The sequence below is a fragment of the Strongylocentrotus purpuratus genome, unplaced genomic scaffold (genome assembly GCF_000002235.5).
Source record: "Strongylocentrotus purpuratus isolate Spur 01 unplaced genomic scaffold, Spur_5.0 spur5_scaffold_5, whole genome shotgun sequence".
Lineage (NCBI taxonomy): Eukaryota > Metazoa > Echinodermata > Echinoidea > Camarodonta > Strongylocentrotidae > Strongylocentrotus > Strongylocentrotus purpuratus.
This window is the reverse complement of record NW_022145611.1, coordinates 22,150,430-22,172,785: the sequence shown is the minus strand read 5'-3', so window position 1 is coordinate 22,172,785 and position 22,356 is coordinate 22,150,430. Positions and strand designations below refer to the sequence as shown.

Genomic DNA, 22,356 nt, shown 5'->3' with positions numbered 1-22,356 from the left:
CCCTGTTTTTTTCTTCTTTAAAATGGCCGCTCAAAATGGCCACTCTGTACATTTTCCCCGACAGTCAGGCTTTTTTTTAAGGTGGCCGCCAGCATTTTTTAAATTAAAAAAAAAAAAAAATCATGTTTGTTTTTTTTCTTAAAATTTTTTTTAAAAAAGGAGGTGGCCGCCAAAAAGGAAGCGGGCGGGGACGCTAAACAATAATATTTTTTGACATGGCCTTAGATGAGCAAGTGCGAGCTTAAATGACGCCTGGCTGGAATGCTCCCCAGGGAGTGGAGAAATGTGCATACATTTGTGTGCGGGCAAGCTTGAATCCGATGACCGGGGTAAATATATATCTGTAAAGCGCTTACAGACATCATTAATGTATTAAGCGTTACATAAAAGCGGATTATTATTATTGTAAGTTACCAATTATTGATATCACCACCACAAATATCATCATTATCTTCATCAAAATCATCATTGTCGTCACCAACGAAATTAATGAAGATATCAAAATCGTTTTCACCAACATCATGCATACAACTATAATCCAACCTAATATCATTCATATCAAATAATGAAAGATAGGGAGACAATAATGAAAAGATAGGGAGACAATATAATTTCTCTTATTCAAGGTGGAATTTAATAACCGACCAATGCCACACAAGTTTGTACACACAAAAGTTCAATCTTTCCGTCTTTGCATTTGCAAACACGAACGTGATACACATTCTAATAAATCATATTGCAAATATAATATTCTAATCGAAACATATAGATGCCTACCTCATATAATAATCACTCTCTTCTCACTTGTTCATGAACTTTTGTCATAGTAAAACACAAATTCAATTCTGCCCTTCAAAAGACAATTACTGCACATAAAATCTCTTCCGTTTCCATGATTATAACTAGATTTCTCTGATTTCTTTTTTTCTACAGGATCTGTATTTACAATCTAATGTGCTAAAATATCTTGCAAATGTTTCTCTTCACTGGTAATAAATAAGGGTTAACTGTGACATACATACATACATGCATACAATATGTAAGCAAGACATGGAAAGAAACAGGTACACATATCATGCAGCAACTGACCAACTTTCATAAAGCCTGCCATTTACCAATGTCTTGATGGTGACCTCTTTCATCCAGATTTCAAAGCAAAATTTTGGCCAACCTAAATAGATGTATGTACCAACACGAGCAGCAAAATGTCACTCAATATCTTAAAGACACACATAAACACACATACAAACATACACACACAAACTCTTGTCTTTCAATGGAATAGTACTTAAACCTAGTAAACTGTTTGACATATTTTGTTAACCAATTATTAAGTAATGAAGAAGAGAACTAAGAATTCACTGTGTGTATAAAAAAAAATGCTTACAGGAAGTAAAAGTCCAACAACATCTCTTTTTTCCATCTCCTTTACGTTACACTTATGAAGCATGAAAGACTTGCTGTACAAAGTTTCATATACATTTGTGAGACATTCTACTTTTATATTCTATATTTCTATATACCTCTTCATATCTAATTATCTAGAAAGAATCAGTAATATCTTTAATATAAACAATGTTTGCTATACATAAACCAAATGGTTAGTCAAATTGTTCTGAAATATTTTCTTTACACGTAAACCAAATCAATTGAAACAGCTATTCCACCAATTGATGATACGTGCAACTGTCTTGGATTTGGTTTTCCAATTACAATGAATAGAATACACATATAAAGAATAAACATTTCAACTTGTAATCTCTAATGCAAATATAGAAATGATCTCCTTGGGTATGGTATAAATGCATAGAATGTGCAAAAAGAGTATAGAAAATCTAACAAAGTTGCCTGAATATCTTTCTCTTCTGAGTTATATACATTATGAGAGAATACTACTATCTACAAAATAAATTCTCTTACAGCACATGCAAGAGAAAAAGAAGGCAAGTATGTGCATTCAATACTGATCTACATTCTCTAATTCTCAAACTACGTTCATGGGATAGTCATGACAAAGTCAAACAATAGAATACTATCACATCCCATCACTTACAAATTCGGTATAATGTGTCACAAATTGTTCAGTATGCATTTGAACAAAAGAAATTTCATCACTAAGAAATGAAGGGGAAACTATCTCGACATATTTCTGGAAAATGACTTTATTTCACAAGTGAAATGGTCAAGACAAAGATAAATAGATGAAATATGTATAACTATGTACATTTTATAAATACAAATATACTTTTGTACGAAAAGAACCAATGATATTTCTGAACTGTACAAAATGGGAAAGGGAGACACATTTTCTGACAATTTATCAGTAAGGATTTATTTCATCATAATGAATAACTAATAAAAAGAGCAGTGATGCCTGACTGCTACTAGACATACAAGTGTGCATTGAAGGTATTCTATATAAATGAAGTTTGTGATATCCACATCAGACAGCCATAATTAATACAAAAATGCTTACAAAAAGACCTTTAAATGTATTCATATTCATATGTAGTGAAATGGTAAATCATGCAAATTGATGTAAGATTGCTATCTATCTATCAACTTAAACTGACATTATCATCAACTGTAATAGATGTATACTGACAAAGTTAGAAAAACTTGCAAAGGTTGTATAAAAATGACAGCACCATATTTCCATTATTGAAATGAAATTTACAGATCGAAAACCATGTGGTAGCCAACAGAAATATTTTTCATGTGGCGTACTTGATTGAAATGAGACATTGATACTTGTCATATAGCAGCATACACTTAAAGATAAGCAATAAGAACAATAGAGATAAACAATGCATCAATTCATTGCCAGTCTCTTCCAAATTAATAGGATATTCAAAGCCAAAAGCTCCTGATTTTCAAAAAATTGTTAGCCCATGATATTTTCACATCTTTAGATAAACTGACATTCAAAAACGTGAGTTTGTTGAAATCAATAGTATAAAAGAAAAAGAAATAGAAGGAAAGAATTTTAAAAAAAAATTAATTTGTTTTTCTAATGCTCCTCATTCTATCCTGTTTCTATTCCCTTCCATACAAGCAGCACATTGGTGTGTTATGAAGCACACTTTATTATGTTTACTTTCACTTTCTATACCTTGACTTTGGTTAGGTATAATCAAAATTCCTGAAAAGTGGTCATCACATCAAAACCCTCAGGATAATTAATCATTTGTTTCTTCTCCTTAAGGAGAGGATAAGAACTTAAGTCTGAAGAACTCAATTGATCATTTCTATCATCTCTTTCTTTCAACTGTTTTGTCAAGTGGTCTGGGTTCATCCAAGTTTGGCCAGCTTCTACTACAAGTAGCAAAATCAGAGTTTCGCAGACAGCTGAATTCATCCTTTCCTTAACTCATCTTTCAAATCCTCGTCTAAGATATCAACTCCAGGTCAAAGGTCATGAAGTAACAAAGCAGCACATCATATAGCATCTACCAATGGCCAATCAATTTTGGTCACTTCAGTAAAATATTCAAATGTTTTATAGTCCTCATTTTGAATGCAGTATGTCTTTGATCAATGAACACTCATAGCCTCACTCCTAGCATCACTCCTGCCCAGAATGGGGAACTTGCTCACTCTGGCAATTAGGCATCATCATGTCTTCAAGAGTCTCTATGCCATCTATGTGGGGCTTGGTTTGTGTCTCTTCGGCGAGCAGCACAGGAGATTGAGGCACTTGATCATTGCCAGATGAGCGCGACAATTGATCAGTCGCTCTTCCAGGCGGGCTGTCTCTTCCTCCATGGGCGAAGGGGCGAGCTCCCCGAACTGGGACTCCACTTCTTCCAGAACGTGGACTGTAAGAGATAATAGATAGAGGTATATGATTAGATCAACAGTTCCAGACATTAAACCTATCTATACCAGGCTACCAGCACAACACATAGCAAGGACATATAACTATTTCATCCATGTACATATAGCTTCCATTTTAAAGATTTTCAGAGATATTCTCTTCCTTTGTAGGTACGAGAATAACTTCTTTAAATCAGAATGATTTGGGAATGAATTTTACTTGGTGAGTAAAACAATCAATCGTAAATTGAAATCTTTTGAAGTTATATTGAATAACATTTCAAAAGCAGAATTTATTCATTTCCTCATTGAAGATATTAATCTCAGTTAGAAGCGAGGAATATAGCGGTACTTTCCTCGTGGTCGGGATTGAGTTCAACAAAATGGTAAACACAAGGATTTTGGCCTTCAGAACCGGGTTCTGATTCACAAGTCATAACAGTCAGGTGGATTATAGAATTAGAATAGCAACAAAGAAATTATATGCTCCACTAACTCATGCAATACCACAAAAAGTACAGGGTAAAAATGAAACTGGGATATCAAATATAATATGTGTGCATATATGACACAGAATTGCAATGAGTTTTCTGGATTGGATAACCTCCAGACTCTTACACAAAGAAACAGAAAATGGAAAGAAGGCAAACTTGAATCATTGGATTATCATATGTTATGTAAATGAAAAGTAAGAGCACTGTATATCACATAGTCACATAACTTCATGCTCAACATAGTGAAAATTCATATTGATAGGTTAGAAGTGAAGGGTAAACAATAAAGATTTAAATATTCAATGAAAGGAAGATCTTCAACAACAAGAAAAGAATTATGAGGACTTCAAAGTTAAAATGGAACACTTAGACAGGAAGAAACAAAGAATGTTAAATAAAATAACACCAAACAATGGTTATAGGAATGTAAGAGGAGCTGATTTAAAAGAAAATTGTGTCATAGAGGGAAAATGAATGATAAATTAACTCCTAAAGTGAGGTATTTGAAATGTACAAATGCCAAAACTTATACTGCTCTCTTAAAAACAACCAATCCATAAATAGTATCACCTGAATAACGTCAGGCGATAACAGAAACACAATACCTGCACAAATACTTCTTAAACTACAAGGCAATCCATCATGGTTAACTAATCCTACTATGATGAATGAAGCAGTAAAACTGCGGCAGATTAATACACCAAAGAAAAGATTAAATGCAGGGGAGGATAACTGAAGGAGGATGGATACTGCTGGTTACACATGATTGATACATTACAAATAAAATGTTGGGTAAAAGAAATATAAAGGAATGAATTTCAACCAAAGAATAGTTCACAACACTTCCAAATATAACTGCACTAATGAAATGGGGATATTAAGATAAACTCTATTCAATAATTCAAAATAATATTGAAAAGGAAAATCTTCATCTACTAAAAATCAACTCCGCTACCACAAATCAACAACATTTTTGGAAGCTTTCTGTGAAACTACTAGAAGCAGCATCACGGCACAAATCAGTTCATTGTGGTTAAATATATATATATAATGTATATACCATGAAGTGCTGTGTTGTGACAGACATGGAAGGTATACTAGGTATCTAGCTAGTGCAGACCATCCCACAATAGGCAACATTGATCGGTTGGTGCTTACGCTCAAACGGGCACTGGCCTTCGCCTTCCTGTAGCTGAGCCTCAGCTAAGGCCAGTTGAGCCCGCAACTCACGATGACGACTCTGAATCAGAGACGAGGAGGAACCACTTGCTTCCTCACAAGTCTGACCGACAGGGAATTCGATGGAGCAATTCAGAGAAAAGAAATATATCCTTACAACTTATGGCTAGAATCACTTCAAGCAACTATGGGAAATTCATATTTTTAAGGATTGTAATAAAATTATAGTTTGATTAGTTTTGCATACATTTTTCCTAACCATTTTTATCTACCAGTATTTTTATCTACCAGTATACTGAGTTTTGACAGCTAAAATTCAATGTCCATTTTCAAAATTTCAAAATCTAATATCCATTTTTCTAGATTTCTGTATTTGGAAGTTGTACATTTACTCATTTGTTTATTATCTGTTTGCATATATAATCCTGTCATCTGATTTATGTAACAAACCGACATATCTCAACCTTTTTCATTCTTATATCAACTATACTGTTTAACCGTCCTATGATACAGCAAATCGCAGATAGTAATACAGAAACTCAGTCAGATGGAACGAAAGTCAAAAGGCTGGACAGACAGAGACATAATATATGTTTTGAATAAATAAGTGTATTAAAGAAAAAGATTTCAAAAGAGACAATCTGATCATTAACAGAATATATACAACAAGCTTTATATACCTCTGAGGGCCTTGCTGCTCTCTCATATCTCTCTGGTTTGGGTGGAGCACCATTAGACCCAGAGCTACTCAAGGTGTTAGTGTCGCAAGCCTTTTTGGGTGATTTACTAGGTGATTTATTAGATGATTTACTGGGTGATTTAGAGTTAATAACAACGCTGGTATCCTGATGATGGTTGGAAGTTAGTAGATGAAGGATTAAGGGTTGTGAAAACCATTAATGAGTTGATCCAAGGATGCATGGTTAGAAAGAAAACAGATGAAATGAAATGGAATTAGTTTCAAAGTTAGAATGCTTTATGTCCATCAATCACAACACCTGAAGGAAACAATGCTTTTTCATACATATTTACACAACCACACTAGGATGAGCTTATCCATAGAATGCTTGGAGAATTCTCAACCCTACATCAATGGTAGTGAGTTGGAATACATTATCCATTCAGGGTGATGTGTTCACATGTATAAGTAAGTAACATTTGGACGGAGGGGGTAGGGCACGTGAACACGCCCACATCACTTTCATTCAGGGTGTAGCATAGACAAGGCCAATAATAGAATGTAGTGATCATCCATGCCTTGTGTATACACATGAAAGGGGCTGCAATCACTGGGGTCAAAGGTCAACAGCATCTCAATTAGGTTGAACACCCTGCAAGCATTGGCCAGGTCATAAAACCACTATGCAGCTGAATTCCACAGCTAGCATTGATTCATCTTTTACAAGTGGTCATGACCCTTTGCCTCTTTAGAAAAACTGATAGCCATTTGGCTAGCAAATAACAGAATTAAAAGCATCAAGCATGGTTGATTTTATGAGTATTGTCATACGTAGATGCGTTTAATCGCTTCACGGTCTACGTCATTGACCATGAGAATTTCAGTTACGCTTTGTTCAGGCTCGACCTATGTCTAGTGGTTTGGCCAATGCTTGCAATGGTGTTTCTTGACATGAGGAACATTCCACTCCTGTTTTAGAGGGGTGTTTGTTTGAATGACCTTTGGAAAGAGTTCCACTGTAAGACCTTGACAGGTTGACTATCAATCTGAAGAGAGAAAGAAAGATAGATAGATACACAGACACCAGAGCTAGGGAGGAAGACATCACTCTACAAACCAGTTGATACAACCAAAGTAGTTCTATCACACGTGCTAAACCTCATTATATCCTACACTCTGGGTTGGTGGGTTGGGGGCCAATTAAAATGGAGTCACTCCAGATAACATAGGGTAAAACAAGAGAGTATGTGATCTTTATCTGGCTTTACATAGGGTGATATCAACGAGAAACCTCCTCAACGTCTAAAAGTAATGACCAACCTGTGGCGGGGACAGCCAACAAATTAAACTAATTATCAACATTTTCTCATATACTTCTGCCATTTGTGTTGAGAAGAATATGAATAATGATAGAGCTCTTTCGTAAGAGAAAGTGCTTGGAATATTAGGAACCCAACACCACAAGAGAGTATATGTCAAACAATCATAACAAAAATATTTGTCATATGAATTCATACCGTTAATGTTCAGTGAAGATGAACCACTATCTACTAAATTGAAGTAAGTTGACTATGGAAGAAAGAGAGTTCATTCTTCACAAGAAAGCTCATTCTACCTCAGCATTTAAATTTCATGAACATTTCTCTTACCTTGATTGTATCTGGTCTTTGTTGCTGGATTCGATGAGGATCATCGACCTCGTAAACCTTGAGTTCCACGCCTTCTTTGTTTGGTAAGATGGGTCGAGGGGGCAGGTCTTTCCAGCGACTTGACTTGCTGCTGCTTCCAGTGGAAGGACCACAGTCAGACGCTGAGGATCGGGGAACACTACGACTTCTTCTGGCACCTGGTAAAAGACAATGAGAAACAACATTTAATAACTTGCCAATGCTTTTCATTTGAGCTGATTATTTACATTTTCCAGTGAGTATACAAGAAGATAAGAATACAAGAATAGCGCAAACACATTTTGTTAACATAAAATTCTAAACAAAATACATTAAAATAATAGCTATTTTTCATTTGCAACTGTAACATTCAGAAGAAAAGTACAAGAGATTTTGTTAACGAATGCATAGGTGTGAAATTATTAGATTCAGAATTGAACATCTGTCTCACCTCCAAACTTCTTCCTTGGTAGTTTGCTGCCTTTAACCCGTCCACAGGATCCTTCACTGAGCGAGTCATGAGCAGAGGAACAGCTAGCTGTGTTCTCACTATCCCTCAGCATACTTTCATATCCACTACTGGTACCACTGGCACCATTGACCCTTCGTATGCCCTTGCTGGCAGGTACACTGTCACTGAATGTGCTGCTGTTATCACTACCATGTCCACTGCTAGAGCTCTTGGTTGTCCTTGGTTTGGTGACGGTGGAGTATGGAGAGAGAATGGCAGGTTTGGAGTTGGTGACGTTCTCACTGGAAGCTATACCACTGTCATTACTGCTGTCGGAGGAGTTTGTTAGTCGACTACCAGGCTGGAGCTGGGCGATGTTGTTGTTTGCATTGCGCATGCTGGGAGCTGGATCAGAGGTGCCATCCACCGATGTGACCGTTGTGATGGGAATCTTTGTTGAGGTTTGGTTTGTTCTGGAAAGTGATGGTGCTGACTTGCTTAGGGACTTCCTGACAGGGAGGGCACTTGATTTGGGTGTTTGACTGCGAGGGTTGGCCTGAGGTTTCTGGGGTATCCTACTTGTTTGAGCAGTCTTTTTGGAAGACGTAGGTGCACTCTTGCTTCCTGGATGGTTCTCCTCCCTGGATTTGGGGGGAGGCTTGCCAGTGCGGGAAGACATTTTGGAGGCTGCAGAGCTTTTTGAGGGTGTCCCATGATGACTTGGTTGTGGTAATCTAGTAACAGGACAGCTTTGAACAGTTAAATCACTACTCTTTGATATACTGCTGGCCTCTGATTGTCCACTCTCTTTCCTGCTTACAAGTCTCTTAGTCCTTGCCTCACTCACGGTCACTTTTGGAGGCTGATGTACCATGGCAATTGTCTCCTTGGTCTCACCAGACAGCAATGCATCATCATACTCCTGTAAGAAGTAGGGATTCATTTCCACTTCAAAGGGAGGTGCAGAGCAGGCACCAATTGCAGGAGGACGTTCCATGCTTGAGATATCAAACCCTTTGCCTCCATCAAATACATGATGGTCAGCAGGGATAGGCTCACTCTTCACATCTTCTGTAGCAGCTCCATCAGGCTTGCGGATATCAATGCCGTATAACTTCTCCAGATCAGCTAGACACTGAATCTTTGGCATGTCATTTCTCACAGCCATCTGATGTTTAGCACTTTGGATAGCAGCACTTAGAATACGAGGAGAAGGTTGCTGGGAAAGGTGCACATTCCTGGCTTGGACTGAAGCCACAGTGGCCTGATGCTGAGGACTATTGTAGAAAGACGCTGGGCTCGAGTTACTCAAGACTTCAGTCAATAGACGAGCTGGAAGGTTTTGTCTTATTCCATTTGGAAGAATGGCATTGGTGTCCAGATGGGAAACTACTCTGTTTGTGCAGCCATTCCTTGGTACCCCACTACTAGATTGACCTTGCTTGCCTTTTTGCTCTGTTGATGAAGAGACTGGAATGTTCATTCTGAGCCAGACAGGAGAGGTCTCTGAAGATGAAGGTGTGTATCCTGTCCTTCCTGTCTCTTCAGCCGTGTTGCCATAAGGACTATTCTGATACCACTGCGGTCTGATGAAGCCATTGCTGTGCTTCATGGCATCCATGTGGAGATTCTGCAAGCTGTTGATAAGATTGATAGTATTGGGTGAGGTAGGTTCATTCTTAGAATCCTCATAATTGCATTCACCGATAAGAGTCATATCGTCCTGATCTGCAAAACTGGCTGGACGGGAGGCTGTACTGAAGGTAGCATCTGTGGCATCGCTTATGCAGCTGAGTCTTCTCAATGGATGATCGAGATCATCAAGAGCTAAATGCTTCTCCCTCATTACTACCTGTTCATCGTTATTGATTGTCATGTATGTGACCACAGAAGGCTCATCCTGTAAGTAGGACTCGCCAAATGACAGATTGGGCACGTTAACTTCCGATATGTCATCATCAATAGATAGATTTTCATTGCTCATATTTGATATGACATAGAGCTGCTTAATGGCCTCAATGTCTCGTGCAGCCATTGAAAAAGAGTCGAAGGTGTCCTTTTCTGATTGACGCTCTGACCGCCGGGGACGACTTGACCCATCAGCAATCTCTGACTCATCATCTGAGTAGACATAGTTACCAAGTCCTAGTTTGTTTCTCTCATCATGCCCTAACAAGAGGAGGGGTTCATTAAGGCATGCATCCACACTAGCACCGTTGAAACTAATAGAGTAATTCTCAGAGTAGGAATCCAGAGACCTTCTTCCAAGTTCCTTTATGCAGCACATTGCTTCTGATCCCATAGGAAGGTCATCAATGGACATGTCTGTAACCGAGGTGACATCTTCTGTGTCTCTAGACACATAGCTCAGGGTGTCCTGCTCGGAGCATGCCAATGATGATATGTCATCCTCTGAAATCTCTGAGATTGGTTTGTCCAGGAATTCAGAAAGACCCTCTAAGGAATGGATGGTCCTCATCAGACATTCAGCATCAATACCAGCCTTCTTGAGAGCAGTAGGTGACAGGAGTCTCTCTACTCTTGGAGACAGTACAATAGGCAAGGCTTCTACTGCTGATGGTGTCTCAACGACTGGGTTTTCTGCCAGATTGGCAGCCTGGGTGGTGAAGTTAGCATCTGCATTTCTCAAAGCCGCTGTCAGTTCATCATCATCATCCTCTATATCTCCATTCACTTTGGTCTGACAATCTTCCCCTTTCTCTGATGCTGCATCATCTATTTCCAAGACAGGAGACAGGTTGCCACGCCCATTTGGGGCCAGTGGCATACCAGCCAATGCTGCTAATGCGTCTTCATCAGGTTCATCTTCACTTGTGCTATTGTCTTTCAACTCTCCATCAGATGCAGACTTTCCACTTGGCCTGTGCTCAAGCTCCTCGTTCATATCATCGTCTTCATCTTCCACCAGAAGAAAAGACCTTCCAACATTTCGCCTCTCTTGCGACATGTAGTTCTCAGCCTCTGTGTCGGAGCATGAAATGAAAGCCTTTGGTCTGGGTACTGTGATTGGCTTAGGCTTTGGAAGAGGTTTTGGTTTGTGTATGGCAGAAGGAGGTTTGAGATTGCTTGGGAAATTCTGTGGCCTGTCAGGCCCAGATATTCCATTAACCTTTGGGTCATGTGTCAGTTTCTTTTCTGAAGAGTGTCGATTCACCTTGGCTTTTCCATTTGACAACGCATCCTTGGCAGCTTTCTTCCTGTTCAATGATTCCTTCGTGCTGTCTGACCTCTTGGGAGGAAGTGGAGGTGCCTTTTTGGATTGATCCGATGGCTTTCTCTTGGGAGATGAAGATAGCTTAGGTATCAAGCTCTTAGATGACAATTTGGAAGATTTAGCACCTTTGTTAAAAAGAGATTTAGTAGTCCTTGATTCTGCATCACTGCCACCATCTGTATCTCTTCCTGACATCTCATTGGTGGAATCGGCATTGGCCCATCGAAACTCATCTATGTCCCTATCACTTGATGATCCACATCTATCATCCTCACTTGAACTCATTCCCTTTAGGATTGGAAGCGATGTTGGTGGTCCTTCATTGTCTGTTAACTCTCTATCGCTCAATGCACATCCATCGGGTCCTACATAGATGACTGTATCACAGGATTGTTCACTGCTTGAGATGTACTCGGGATCACTCTGGTTCACTGCATCCGTTACACATACTCCATTGTTTGCTGGAGGTGCGTAGCGACGTCTTCTTATTCGACCCTCATCACAAGAACTATCACCACCACTTGAACTAGTTCCAGAGTACTGCAAAATAGACAGACAAGAAACAAAGAATAGAATTAAGAAATAACATCAAACAAGGAAGCTCAATTGATTTGTTGACTCTAGCTTCAGTCTGATTTTTATATTAAACTTTATGTTTGAATAAAACAAATCTACAGTTTTCATCTGGGTTGAATTTGAAATCCATCAAAATCTTTAAAATTCTAAGTGGTCAATATTGATAACTAAAAGATTTATATATATCATGATATTGTTGATGAAAATATTTTTACCCAAGAGATAACTATGAAATTAAGACAAGTGAGAGTTTTTGGTTTACTAGAGGTAGTAGATGATGAATCAGAAGAAGGACTATGTCATGAAGTCAATGACCTGTATATATGATGTGATTCATAGCTTGGACAAGTCAAGATAAGCCTCAGCATGAGGGCAATGCAAGAGATAGGTGAAGAATACGAGAGAGAAACCCAGAAATCTAAGAAAGCTTGAGGGCAACAATCAATCAAACGCTCTCATCATAATGGAATCATAGTTATCCTGCCAAAAATAAATAATAAAGATGCATAAATATGGCCATGAAATGAAGCCTCCACGTGTTGTTTATGAATGGTACTTAGGCACATGGGTGACGACTTCAACAGATGCGTTGAATAACCCCAGGCAATGTACCCATCTTTATCTCTCTCTCTGTGTCTTGAGTAGATAGAGAGAGAGAGTGGAGGGGAGGATGCAATAGTGTCTGGTCTGATCCATCATTGGCAAAACAAGCATGCTTTGTCTTGTTAGCTTCTACGCATGCTAATGAATAGAAGAGGTGTCATGGGAGACAGTCACTAATCTCTCTCTACGCCCTACAGGTTCATTCCCGTTCACTATAACACCATTTAAACCTAGTGTCATCCGCACTCAGTAAATGGATTGGAGAGGAGTGCAAGATTTAAATAGACACTGCAACAAAATAATTTTATAATTTGGATTTAGCAGAAAGAAAACTTATGCTTACATTGCTTTCTTCACAGCTGTACACAATCACAAGTGTATGTAGAGTACAAACTTATGACTCTACAGTCAAAACAGTGTAAGTGATCACCAATATAATTTTAAAGACTCTTCTATTTGTTTCCCTTGAGCTTTGTTTCTACTTGCAAACCAACACAAAATTCACATAAAAGATAAATTAATCATTCTTTTTGCTCACCTTAGATTTCTTCTTCCTCATGCGATGTATCCTAGATGCATTCTGGATGGTTCCTAGTGTCTCTGCATAGTTGTTAAGGGCTGCTGAAGCATGTGCAATCATGACTGTTCGACAGGAAAGACTCCCCATAGCCTCACGTAACAGCCTCGTTAACATGCTATCCCTGAATAACAAATCAAAACCAAACAACTTTCGAGTCAAAACCAAGTGTCTGAGTGCATTTAAAGGTGACAGTCATATGGAAGGGGACAATTCTAGAGAATTTACTTCAAACTAAATCCATTAGTAAGCACTGCAGTATAAATATAATTTTTACCAATGTAACAAAAAATTAACACCCCCCCCCCCCTTTTACTAGACTTGATCAGTATTCTTTTAACTTTCAGTGATGTTTTCCTAACATTCTCTGTCATAATGAAGACAACAAATATTGAGGTTCTTTTTATGACCAAGTAAAAATGAGAATAGTACCTTTAAGTTCTTTCAGTTTCAATCGCGGTAAAGGATAACAACATCATTCTCACAAAACTATCATTGAGAATAATGCTAAACACAGGAAGCCTGAAACCACAATTTTTTTTAATATGATAGATTTCTGGCTCTGCTAATTCACAGGTAATCTTTTTGTTTCCCTTTATTTTAATAGACAAGCTTAATTACCTTTCAGAATAAACAAAATCACTAGATTTGTTAAAAATGCAAGACCTAAATGTATATTCCTGGACACATATACAATTACTTATTGAAATACATATATATATATATATATATATATATATATATATATATATATTTGTGTATTTCAAATTATCAAGATAAAATATACATATCTATTTCTCCTTGGTTTTATAAGTTTTAACTTCGTATTAAAAGAATGTGCAAATCATGTATAAAAATTCTTTTAACCTTGAATACATCCACGGTCGCTAACCTGAGGTAACTCATGAAGAGTAAATTAATGACTCTCACAAAATATACTCTACTGTAATTGATATAACAGACTGAAATGAGTACGCAGGGGAACCTATCACACACCATTATGAATTATATTCAATAACAACTCATTTATATGCCATTATACTTCACACATAGCATCACATGATTGTACATTGAAACATAATAGACTGAAATAAACACTTATATCATTGATTGGAAGTAAGGGATCACATGAGTTATAAGATCATTATAGGTGATTAGACCTGTAGAATACAACTCCCATGGCATGGGCGGCGGTTTGAATCAAAGAGATGTTGTATGAATATGGTTTTGTGATTAATAGTACTATCAAAACAACATTCACACATCATCAAAGGCACTCAACAAATATTGACTATGAGATATGAAAATGTTTTTGGAGTGAGCACATAATATTCTGCTTTAATAATCCACTTCAATACCATAGAATCTGCATGTTTAAAACCCATACATAGAAGACACATCTTCAAGATTCATCTTAAATACAAGGGGCACTTTTACATGAGCCATGTCTCTACCCGGCCTGTGAACCAGTAGACTTGGAATAAATATATGGATGTGGGTCATGTTGAGACGGAACAAAGTCGGCTTTAATATCAGAAAAGTAGGCCAGAGATCTTATATTCTTAATAAAAAGCCCAATTGGTTTACTGAAATGTCTGGAGGCAAAGATTAACATTTATTACATCCAAGTATTTCTTAATTGCTAATAACAGTCTTTCTCCTCCTTCCCCCTTAGAATCAAGTGAAATCCAATTGAACATGGTCTGTAGAGATGCATGATTTAATTTATACAAATAGGTTTTGACCTATATAGTTGGGAATGGAATAGTAATCCTACTTCAAGAATCAGCAATTCAAAGATAGAAAAACAATCCAGAGAATTAAGAAAAACAAAGAAAAATCTGAATGAATAATATTAATAGGATATTCTTACCTGTTAGGTATATGCTTTTGTCCATTCAAGACAGCCAGGATGACGTTACCGAGGGCGGAGAAGGAAAGTGCAGCGCCGTTAGCAGCTCTGCCCCCTCCCCGGTCACCACTACCAAGGTCTATGAGATGAAGACGACTCCGCCCACCAATGACTCCGCCCTTACCGGACTTGTCGATGCGGTACTGGTAGACGTGGAGGGTGAAGAGCATGTGGGAGTATCGCCCATCATGTGCCTCTTCTGAAAATGTAAAGGATTCAACATTTTGTAATACCGGAATAAAGATATTTCTAATACGGTAACTTTCAAGATACTTGTTTTTCCTGATCATCCTTTTCCATGGATTTCGACTTATGAAATATCAACAATGTAAATTTAATATGAAATTAGTTAGAAATGTCACTACTAAGTAATCTTACGACATGATATTAACAAACAGACTAGATTGTCATAATTAAAGAACTCACCATTCTTGCCTTTGGTGAGTCTAGTAGCAATAGCAGCATCCAGGTAGAAGGCTGCCTTCTCTGCCGTGGGTGCTCTTAGTTCATTCTGATTCAAGAGCTGTACCCCACAGATGGGATCTTCTTGGAGGTAGAGGGCTGGTGACGTGCCACATCCATTGTTACTCCCTACAAAAACAAATATGGTAAGGGTCAAGTGCGACTTGGGGTGGCATTATGGATAATTGATGTGATTTTTTTCCTTACAAAAATTACATTCCACATTACAAAATAATCATTGAGTATCGGGTAATGCATTCACAAAAGGCTTGTGACAAGTCAGACATCTCAATATATGGTTACAGGTAAGACTCAATCAGGATTATTGGCTATCATATGTACATTTTGTTTGTCAATTTTTAGTCTAAAATCCAAGGCATTTTCCATTTGCCAAGTAAATAATATTAACTATGCTAACTCACCATTTGCTTGTTCAATAAGAAGATCTCTAAGCTTCTCTTGCTTGCCATAAACCTCTACGGCCGAGACTCGGACTGAGAACCTCGTGCTTGTCTTCTCTTTCTTCTCGTTGATGAGTTTGAAGAGCCACGCTATGGCAGATGGGATCACTCCAATCTTGTGTACAGACTCATCAGATCCAATCATTGTGTAGGTCTTGCCTGATGGGAGAAGACGAAGAACAGATAATACAGATTGTGAAATGGAAGGCTTGGAAAATGTTCAGCTGATCACAATGATACCTATGTGATGTATAGGGTGTTGGGAATGGTAACATAGATGATGTAGTGGTAATGTTGATGATGATGATGATGATAAGTAGGGGACTTAAGGGCAGTGATAGGGATGAAACATTGTTATCAGTAGTACTTGCAATTAATAGTTATTAATTGTAAATATGATTCAAAGGAATGCTGACATATGTTGTAAATCCTATATACAGAGGTAGAAACAAATCATCGTATTTAAATTGAACTTCTGGAAGAGAAATATTTTAGAGAATATTGATACTTTATTACACTCCAAAGCTTGCACTTCTTACACATTGTTAGCTTGTGAGTCCATAATGATAACATATTGATTGATTCTTACCCTGTCTTGTTTATTTTGGGGGTGTTTTTATTGTTATTCCAAAAGAAATATTATTCTACCAAACAATTCCTGTTCTAAGTTTTATTCATTCCATTTACAAGCGCAATTTCTCTCTCACTCGACCAACAGACAAGAACATACTGAGAATCGATGCGCATCAAGTAGATCTTGCATTGTGCCAGATTCTTTTCATATAGAGATTTCATCGATCAGTCACGGTCTAATATTCATTTGGAAAAGAATTTTCTGGTATTCACTTCATGAATTTCGTTGAAAAGATATATCAACTCAATTATCTCTTTTCTCTTTCAGCAGGGATGGCCCACAAACCGAGAATACATTAATTAGGCATTAAATGTGGAGGTCTGATCATTGTTTGAGATTAAGTGTAACTCAGCGTGACATCTGGAGCAAGGAACGCACCCTTCCGTGAGACAAGAAGATGACATGGTTTGTGTCACTGCTGCAATTTCAGCTTTTGTTAGCTGGGCTGCGCTTGGCTGGTCTATGAATGTTGTTAAACAAATAAGATACCCCCAGAACAGTCAAAAATAAATCAATATGTGACTGGTACCGGTACGTCACGACTGGTACGTCATGTCTGGTGGTCAGAATAAGGACATATATGGTCAATACTCCTCCCACGTCAACATAACAACTTCCTGGTTCATACATCCACACAACAGCAAACAAAGTTTCCCGCAGAATATGAACATTATAATGAAATGAAATCTCATTTTCGTGGATATTTACAGTTCTTTTCTTAAATAAATCATTTGAAGGGCAATACAACCCAGTATGTTATTGCTTTGAATGGTCTAATATATCTGTGAAAAGGACACAGAACTCCATGTTCAGAAATTTTACTCATTTAAATTGATTACGTTTGCAAACCACTATAGGGTGTAGAGTAATTGCGATACTGCCAAAAAGAGTAAATCTGCCGGTGGATGTTTTGAGATATTACTCAATTTGATGATTCATTTGCATGAATTAGATAAATTCTGGCTAAATTGATTAGGAATTTAGTTGTGTTTCGGGGGAAAAGAAAGGACTTGTTGCTTCCTTGGCCGAGTACAAATTGCACTGCTGCGCTGGAATTTTAGAGATCGATTGAGGATTAACCGTATGGCTCTAGGTGACCGATCAGCTATGGCGCTGGCGGTCGTGCATGGTATCCCAAAGCATGCCGGCAGGTATACAGACGTAAGCTGGATGATAAAAGAGCTATTTTAGGGGGATAAAGGCCGACGGGGGAGCCACCTGGGGGATATAAGGGGGGTTATGTACTCACCCAAATGAGCATGACCATAGCAAAAGAGACAACCATCCGCTCCATTGACTACAGCCTGCACTGTATCAGCTACACTGCCTGCACACACCTCAGCCTAGACAAACAAAACAAAGCAAAGAAGAAAAAAACCTAAACCAATTAGAATAGAAGAGGGAAGAATCATATTAAAGTAGAATGAGTCAAAGCAGTGGATTGATATTTGGGAAAACACCTCATAATAAAAACAAGCCGCCAAAATAAAATTTGGAAAACACCTCCTATTCATTGGAATGTAAAGTCACACAAATAATATCAAACACTCTAAAATAACGATCCATATATTTGCAGGGTTGACTGCAGCTCTCACAAATATCCTGACAATTCTACTTCTGCAAATTTAAAGAAAATGTTTGCTTTATTTAATGAAAGCAATTCTAAGCTGTAAGATATTCAATCGTCTACTCATTTTTCATTTTGAAATCTTATAGAGCATGAAAAACTAATCGTTCTGACACATCTCGGACTAGAGAATGAACTTCAGGAGTTTTTGTTATGTTTTTTACAATGCATAAGTTTTTAAGTTAACACAAACCTGTGAGGGAATTTCACATGAAAGTTACACATTTCATGTCACATTATGTCACCTATATGTATACATTCATATTTCTTTTCAGAGCATTTGCTTTGGTTAAGTAAACATCAAAAATATTAAATGAACTTTGAGTGCAATTTCTAGATTTTCTAGGTTATTTCCCCACCAGACACCATTTCCTACTCTGGCATGTAACCACAAAAAGAGTATTGCAATGCATGATCTAATAAGTGCTATTCAATTGTCTCAAAAACGTTTTGATGGCAAATTCCTTAGCCGTCACAAAATCAATTCATGTACATTCAACATTTTTACACGCCACTGCCCTTCCTAATGAATCTATTGTTTGTTACTCAAGTGGAAAACAATGCGGATTTGCTAACGACCAATTTATAACTTCCACAATTGTTCTCTATATATGGGGCTAGTTAACTGCCATGACGAAACCTTCAAGTAATGCTTGGGAAACTACAGACATTCCATAAGGAGTCAAGCAAATCATTAAGACACCTGTCTTTCTCTCTGAGGGGGCTAGACTATCAAGAAGATAAGTCTCTTGCATTATATTCTTATTCTAATGTTAAGTATAAATCAAAGAACACACCAGAGACACTTCCGCTGTCTGATAACCATTATGCATTAGTAATTTTTATTCAAATATCTTGCAAAGCTGCAAATTCATGGGAAATCCCCAAACAAGCATGAGACTCTTTCTTTTCAAAAGTATATTAATAAATGCTGCATCACTATACTTTTTACCCCTCTATTCATGGCCCCTTTAGAAATATTCCAGGAACTTTCAAAACAATAGAGTTAAATTTGTTTTGTGGTGAAACAGAGGGATGCATGATTGCATTGGACATGATCGACTTGTCTGTATTTCACCAGCCATGAAACTCAACCCCACCTTCATATATTTCTCTTTGGGGCAAAATCCCAAATACTTCAGTAGTGTCACCACACAACTTCTAAACCTCAAGTCTTAGTAATTCTCTTGTACAAATTTATGTAAATGTGATATAATTCTGTTCATGAAATTATGGTTTCTTTCAAGGATTCATTTACACCACAAGAAAACCACTATCAAAAAAAGAGAGAAAAAGTGGTTAATTAAATTTATTTCAGAAAAATGATCAGGCATTATGTTACGATTTACCTAAGAATGACAAGGATATATCAAACTCATTCGGTTTTCTGATTTGCGTCACTGTTTTGCAGCCTTGAAAAGATTACATTGCTGTATGCAACAGAAATGTAGACAAACACAGAGGTTTATTAGGAGGTCAAACAGAAAAAAAAATAGGTAGACAAACCAAAAAGGTCATGATGTAATTAATAATATCTCATTTCATTATTTAAACTTATTTTCAGTAGCCAAGCCACAAGGTATAAAGTGAATGTCTGTTTGGAGCCAGAAGGGGGTCAACTCTGTGAAAAGTAATGAGTTCATGCCTTTCTGATGCCAAAACAGACAAATTATGATGGAATGGAAGAAGAGATTGAGGGATGACATACCTGTGATGCATCATGGGGGAAGACAGCATCGAAGGCAAACATCTTAGGTGCAGCCACACCCGCCCTACGACCTGCTGTAGATACATGACCGGTCAGGAAGGAAGGGTCAAAGAGCGTGACCTGTTTCTTCTTGGTGTCCACGGTGACAAAGGTGGCTGTATCACAAGGGTTACCTGATGGTATCACACGCAGCATCACTTTCACCTGAGAGAGAGACAGAAATGTGAAGATAACGAATATGAGTTTACTTCTAAAATGGACAAATATGAAAGCTTTATCACCAAGTGTAAAACAATTGTGTCTATACATTTTACATCTTTCAAAATATCAAATGTTCATGACTACTTTAGCTCCTTTTATCTCTTAGCCTTTCATAATTTTTCTCTCCTGATCTCAGTGCAATTTTCTTACTATATATTTTTCTTCTACAGATTCATATCTTTGATATCCTGATAATCAATTCTTTGTTATTCTGTTTGACAAGATTGAAAACATTCATGTCAAAAATATGATTCGCGAAGGACATATCATTTTTCTTTGTAACACACACAATGTTTGAATAAATGCTGTTACAAAAGATATGATCTGTTCATATTGGTTGTCAGGGCTGTCTATTCTTCTCTCTACCAGGTAATAGATAGGGTTCATTATTTCATACATTATTTGTTGTTCATGTTGTATCAATGTAGACATGAACTGCAATTAAATGGGAATTAATCTTAGTATATCTGGCAAATGATTGTGGCTGATTGATTTCATGTAAGTTTCTTTGAACATCCTTAGCAGAATCAATCATGCTTTGTGATAACATCTCAACCAATTTTTCCTTTTATAAAGCTTGTTCAGTTACAAGCCTCTAAACACAATGAATGTTTGGATAGAAATGACAAAGACTATCAGTCTTTTTGCTATCATTCATTGATCACAAAAGGAGGTAAAGTGAGTTACATTGTACAGCTCAATTACATCTACGCTGCCTAAATTTCTCAGGCAGAATTGATCAATTGTGCACTCTCATTCCCCTGTTTTGATTCGAGCAAGGATTTGATAGCATCGGCTAGCCTGTCGCCAGGCAGACTGTGTCTACCAATTGTGTATGATGGTGAGGGAATGGACATGGGGCTTTAGCTTTTCATGAACCTATCCACCGACAGACGGCGACAAGAGATTGTATTGCTTAGTCCCTTGGTGCTATCATCATTTCTATTGTGTAGAGGTTGTATGCTGGGTGAATGGGGATGGACTTTTGAGGTCTTTGAACTACCCTGTCGTCTTACAGAGAGTTTACCCTGTATGGCTAGCTAAATACTGGTAATACAACAAAAATGAACTCGGTTTCAATTTCTAACACTATTCATCAAACAGGGGGAACACGAAGCAAGACAACAAAACAGACCCTGGCCTAGATCAGAGGAGGTTTAGAATTATATTCATGCAAAACAATTCGGCAAGCAATTGTTCTCACAAAGGACCATTTATTTCACATTTTTCTTCCATTTCTATTAGGCTTTGTTCAAGATCCATCGGGCGCATCCTTTCAATTCTCTCCAAACTTTATTGAAATATCCCCATCCCATTTCAAGCCCCTGTTCCGTTACGGGGATCACCGAGTAGATCCATTGTGGAGGGTTGGTGGTGCGAGTCGTGACCCAAGACTTCTGATGAGGTTACCTCATTAATCATTAAGGTTTGACAAGATCAAAGACCAAACGCCGGCACCAGGAGTTCTCCTTGCGTGAAATAAAAGATTGCGTTTTGGTCCAAATTTGAACTCTAGCCACCAATAACCAACACATTATGTATATGGCATAACCAACAAATTGCTAGTTTATTATTCATGAGGTAGGCCTATATCTGAAGGAAAAAAATATCTGAAAGATCTCAGAATTGCGATTGTCCAGCCAAACACCTGCACTTTAACGTAAACTGTTTTTTAAAGGCTTATTCCTCATCCAAAATCTCCCCAAGATGATCTTCCCATTCTACTGTTCCAAACAATGATGACCCTATTTCAATTTATTTTTGATCAGCTCTCAAAAGTCAGTAAGGTAATAAAAGGAACAAAATTGTGATAATCCCTTGCTAACAACATAACTACCACCCTCATCTTTCAAATTAAGCCTGTCAAATTTCCCTTCTTCAGAAAATAGTACAAAGGTTGAAAAAGACATATAGAAAAACCATTAACACTATCCCTATGACCTCCCATACCATGCATAATACACTATCACATTCTCTCTCTGCTTTCATATGTCACCCTAAGTATAGTATATGA

The 22,356-nt window shown here is 37.6% G+C and overlaps 1 protein-coding gene across 2 annotated transcripts in view; it reads right to left on the bottom strand.

Annotated features, from left to right (window-relative positions):
* Positions 1 to 611: 611 nt before the first annotated feature.
* The window catches only part of LOC578597 (kinesin-like protein KIF26B), a 35,056-nt gene continuing 13,311 nt past the window's right edge, over positions 612 to 22,356 (bottom strand). The window contains exons 3-13 of one of the 2 annotated variants that reach the window (XM_778756.4): positions 20,082 to 20,285; positions 17,996 to 18,089; positions 16,074 to 16,271; positions 15,616 to 15,780; positions 15,151 to 15,388; positions 13,239 to 13,401; positions 8,287 to 12,061; positions 7,818 to 8,014; positions 6,170 to 6,334; positions 5,469 to 5,592; positions 612 to 3,818 (exon numbers count right to left, since the gene is read on the bottom strand). In XM_778756.4, coding sequence (XP_783849.3) covers positions 3,643 to 3,818; positions 5,469 to 5,592; positions 6,170 to 6,334; positions 7,818 to 8,014; positions 8,287 to 12,061; positions 13,239 to 13,401; positions 15,151 to 15,388; positions 15,616 to 15,780; positions 16,074 to 16,271; positions 17,996 to 18,089; positions 20,082 to 20,285 — 5,499 coding nt within the window. In that variant the 3' untranslated portion in view covers positions 612 to 3,642. The remainder of the gene's footprint in view (positions 3,819 to 5,468; positions 5,593 to 6,169; positions 6,335 to 7,817; positions 8,015 to 8,286; positions 12,062 to 13,238; positions 13,402 to 15,150; positions 15,389 to 15,615; positions 15,781 to 16,073; positions 16,272 to 17,995; positions 18,090 to 20,081; positions 20,286 to 22,356) is intronic. The other variant, XM_030999699.1, reaches the window with a different exon arrangement.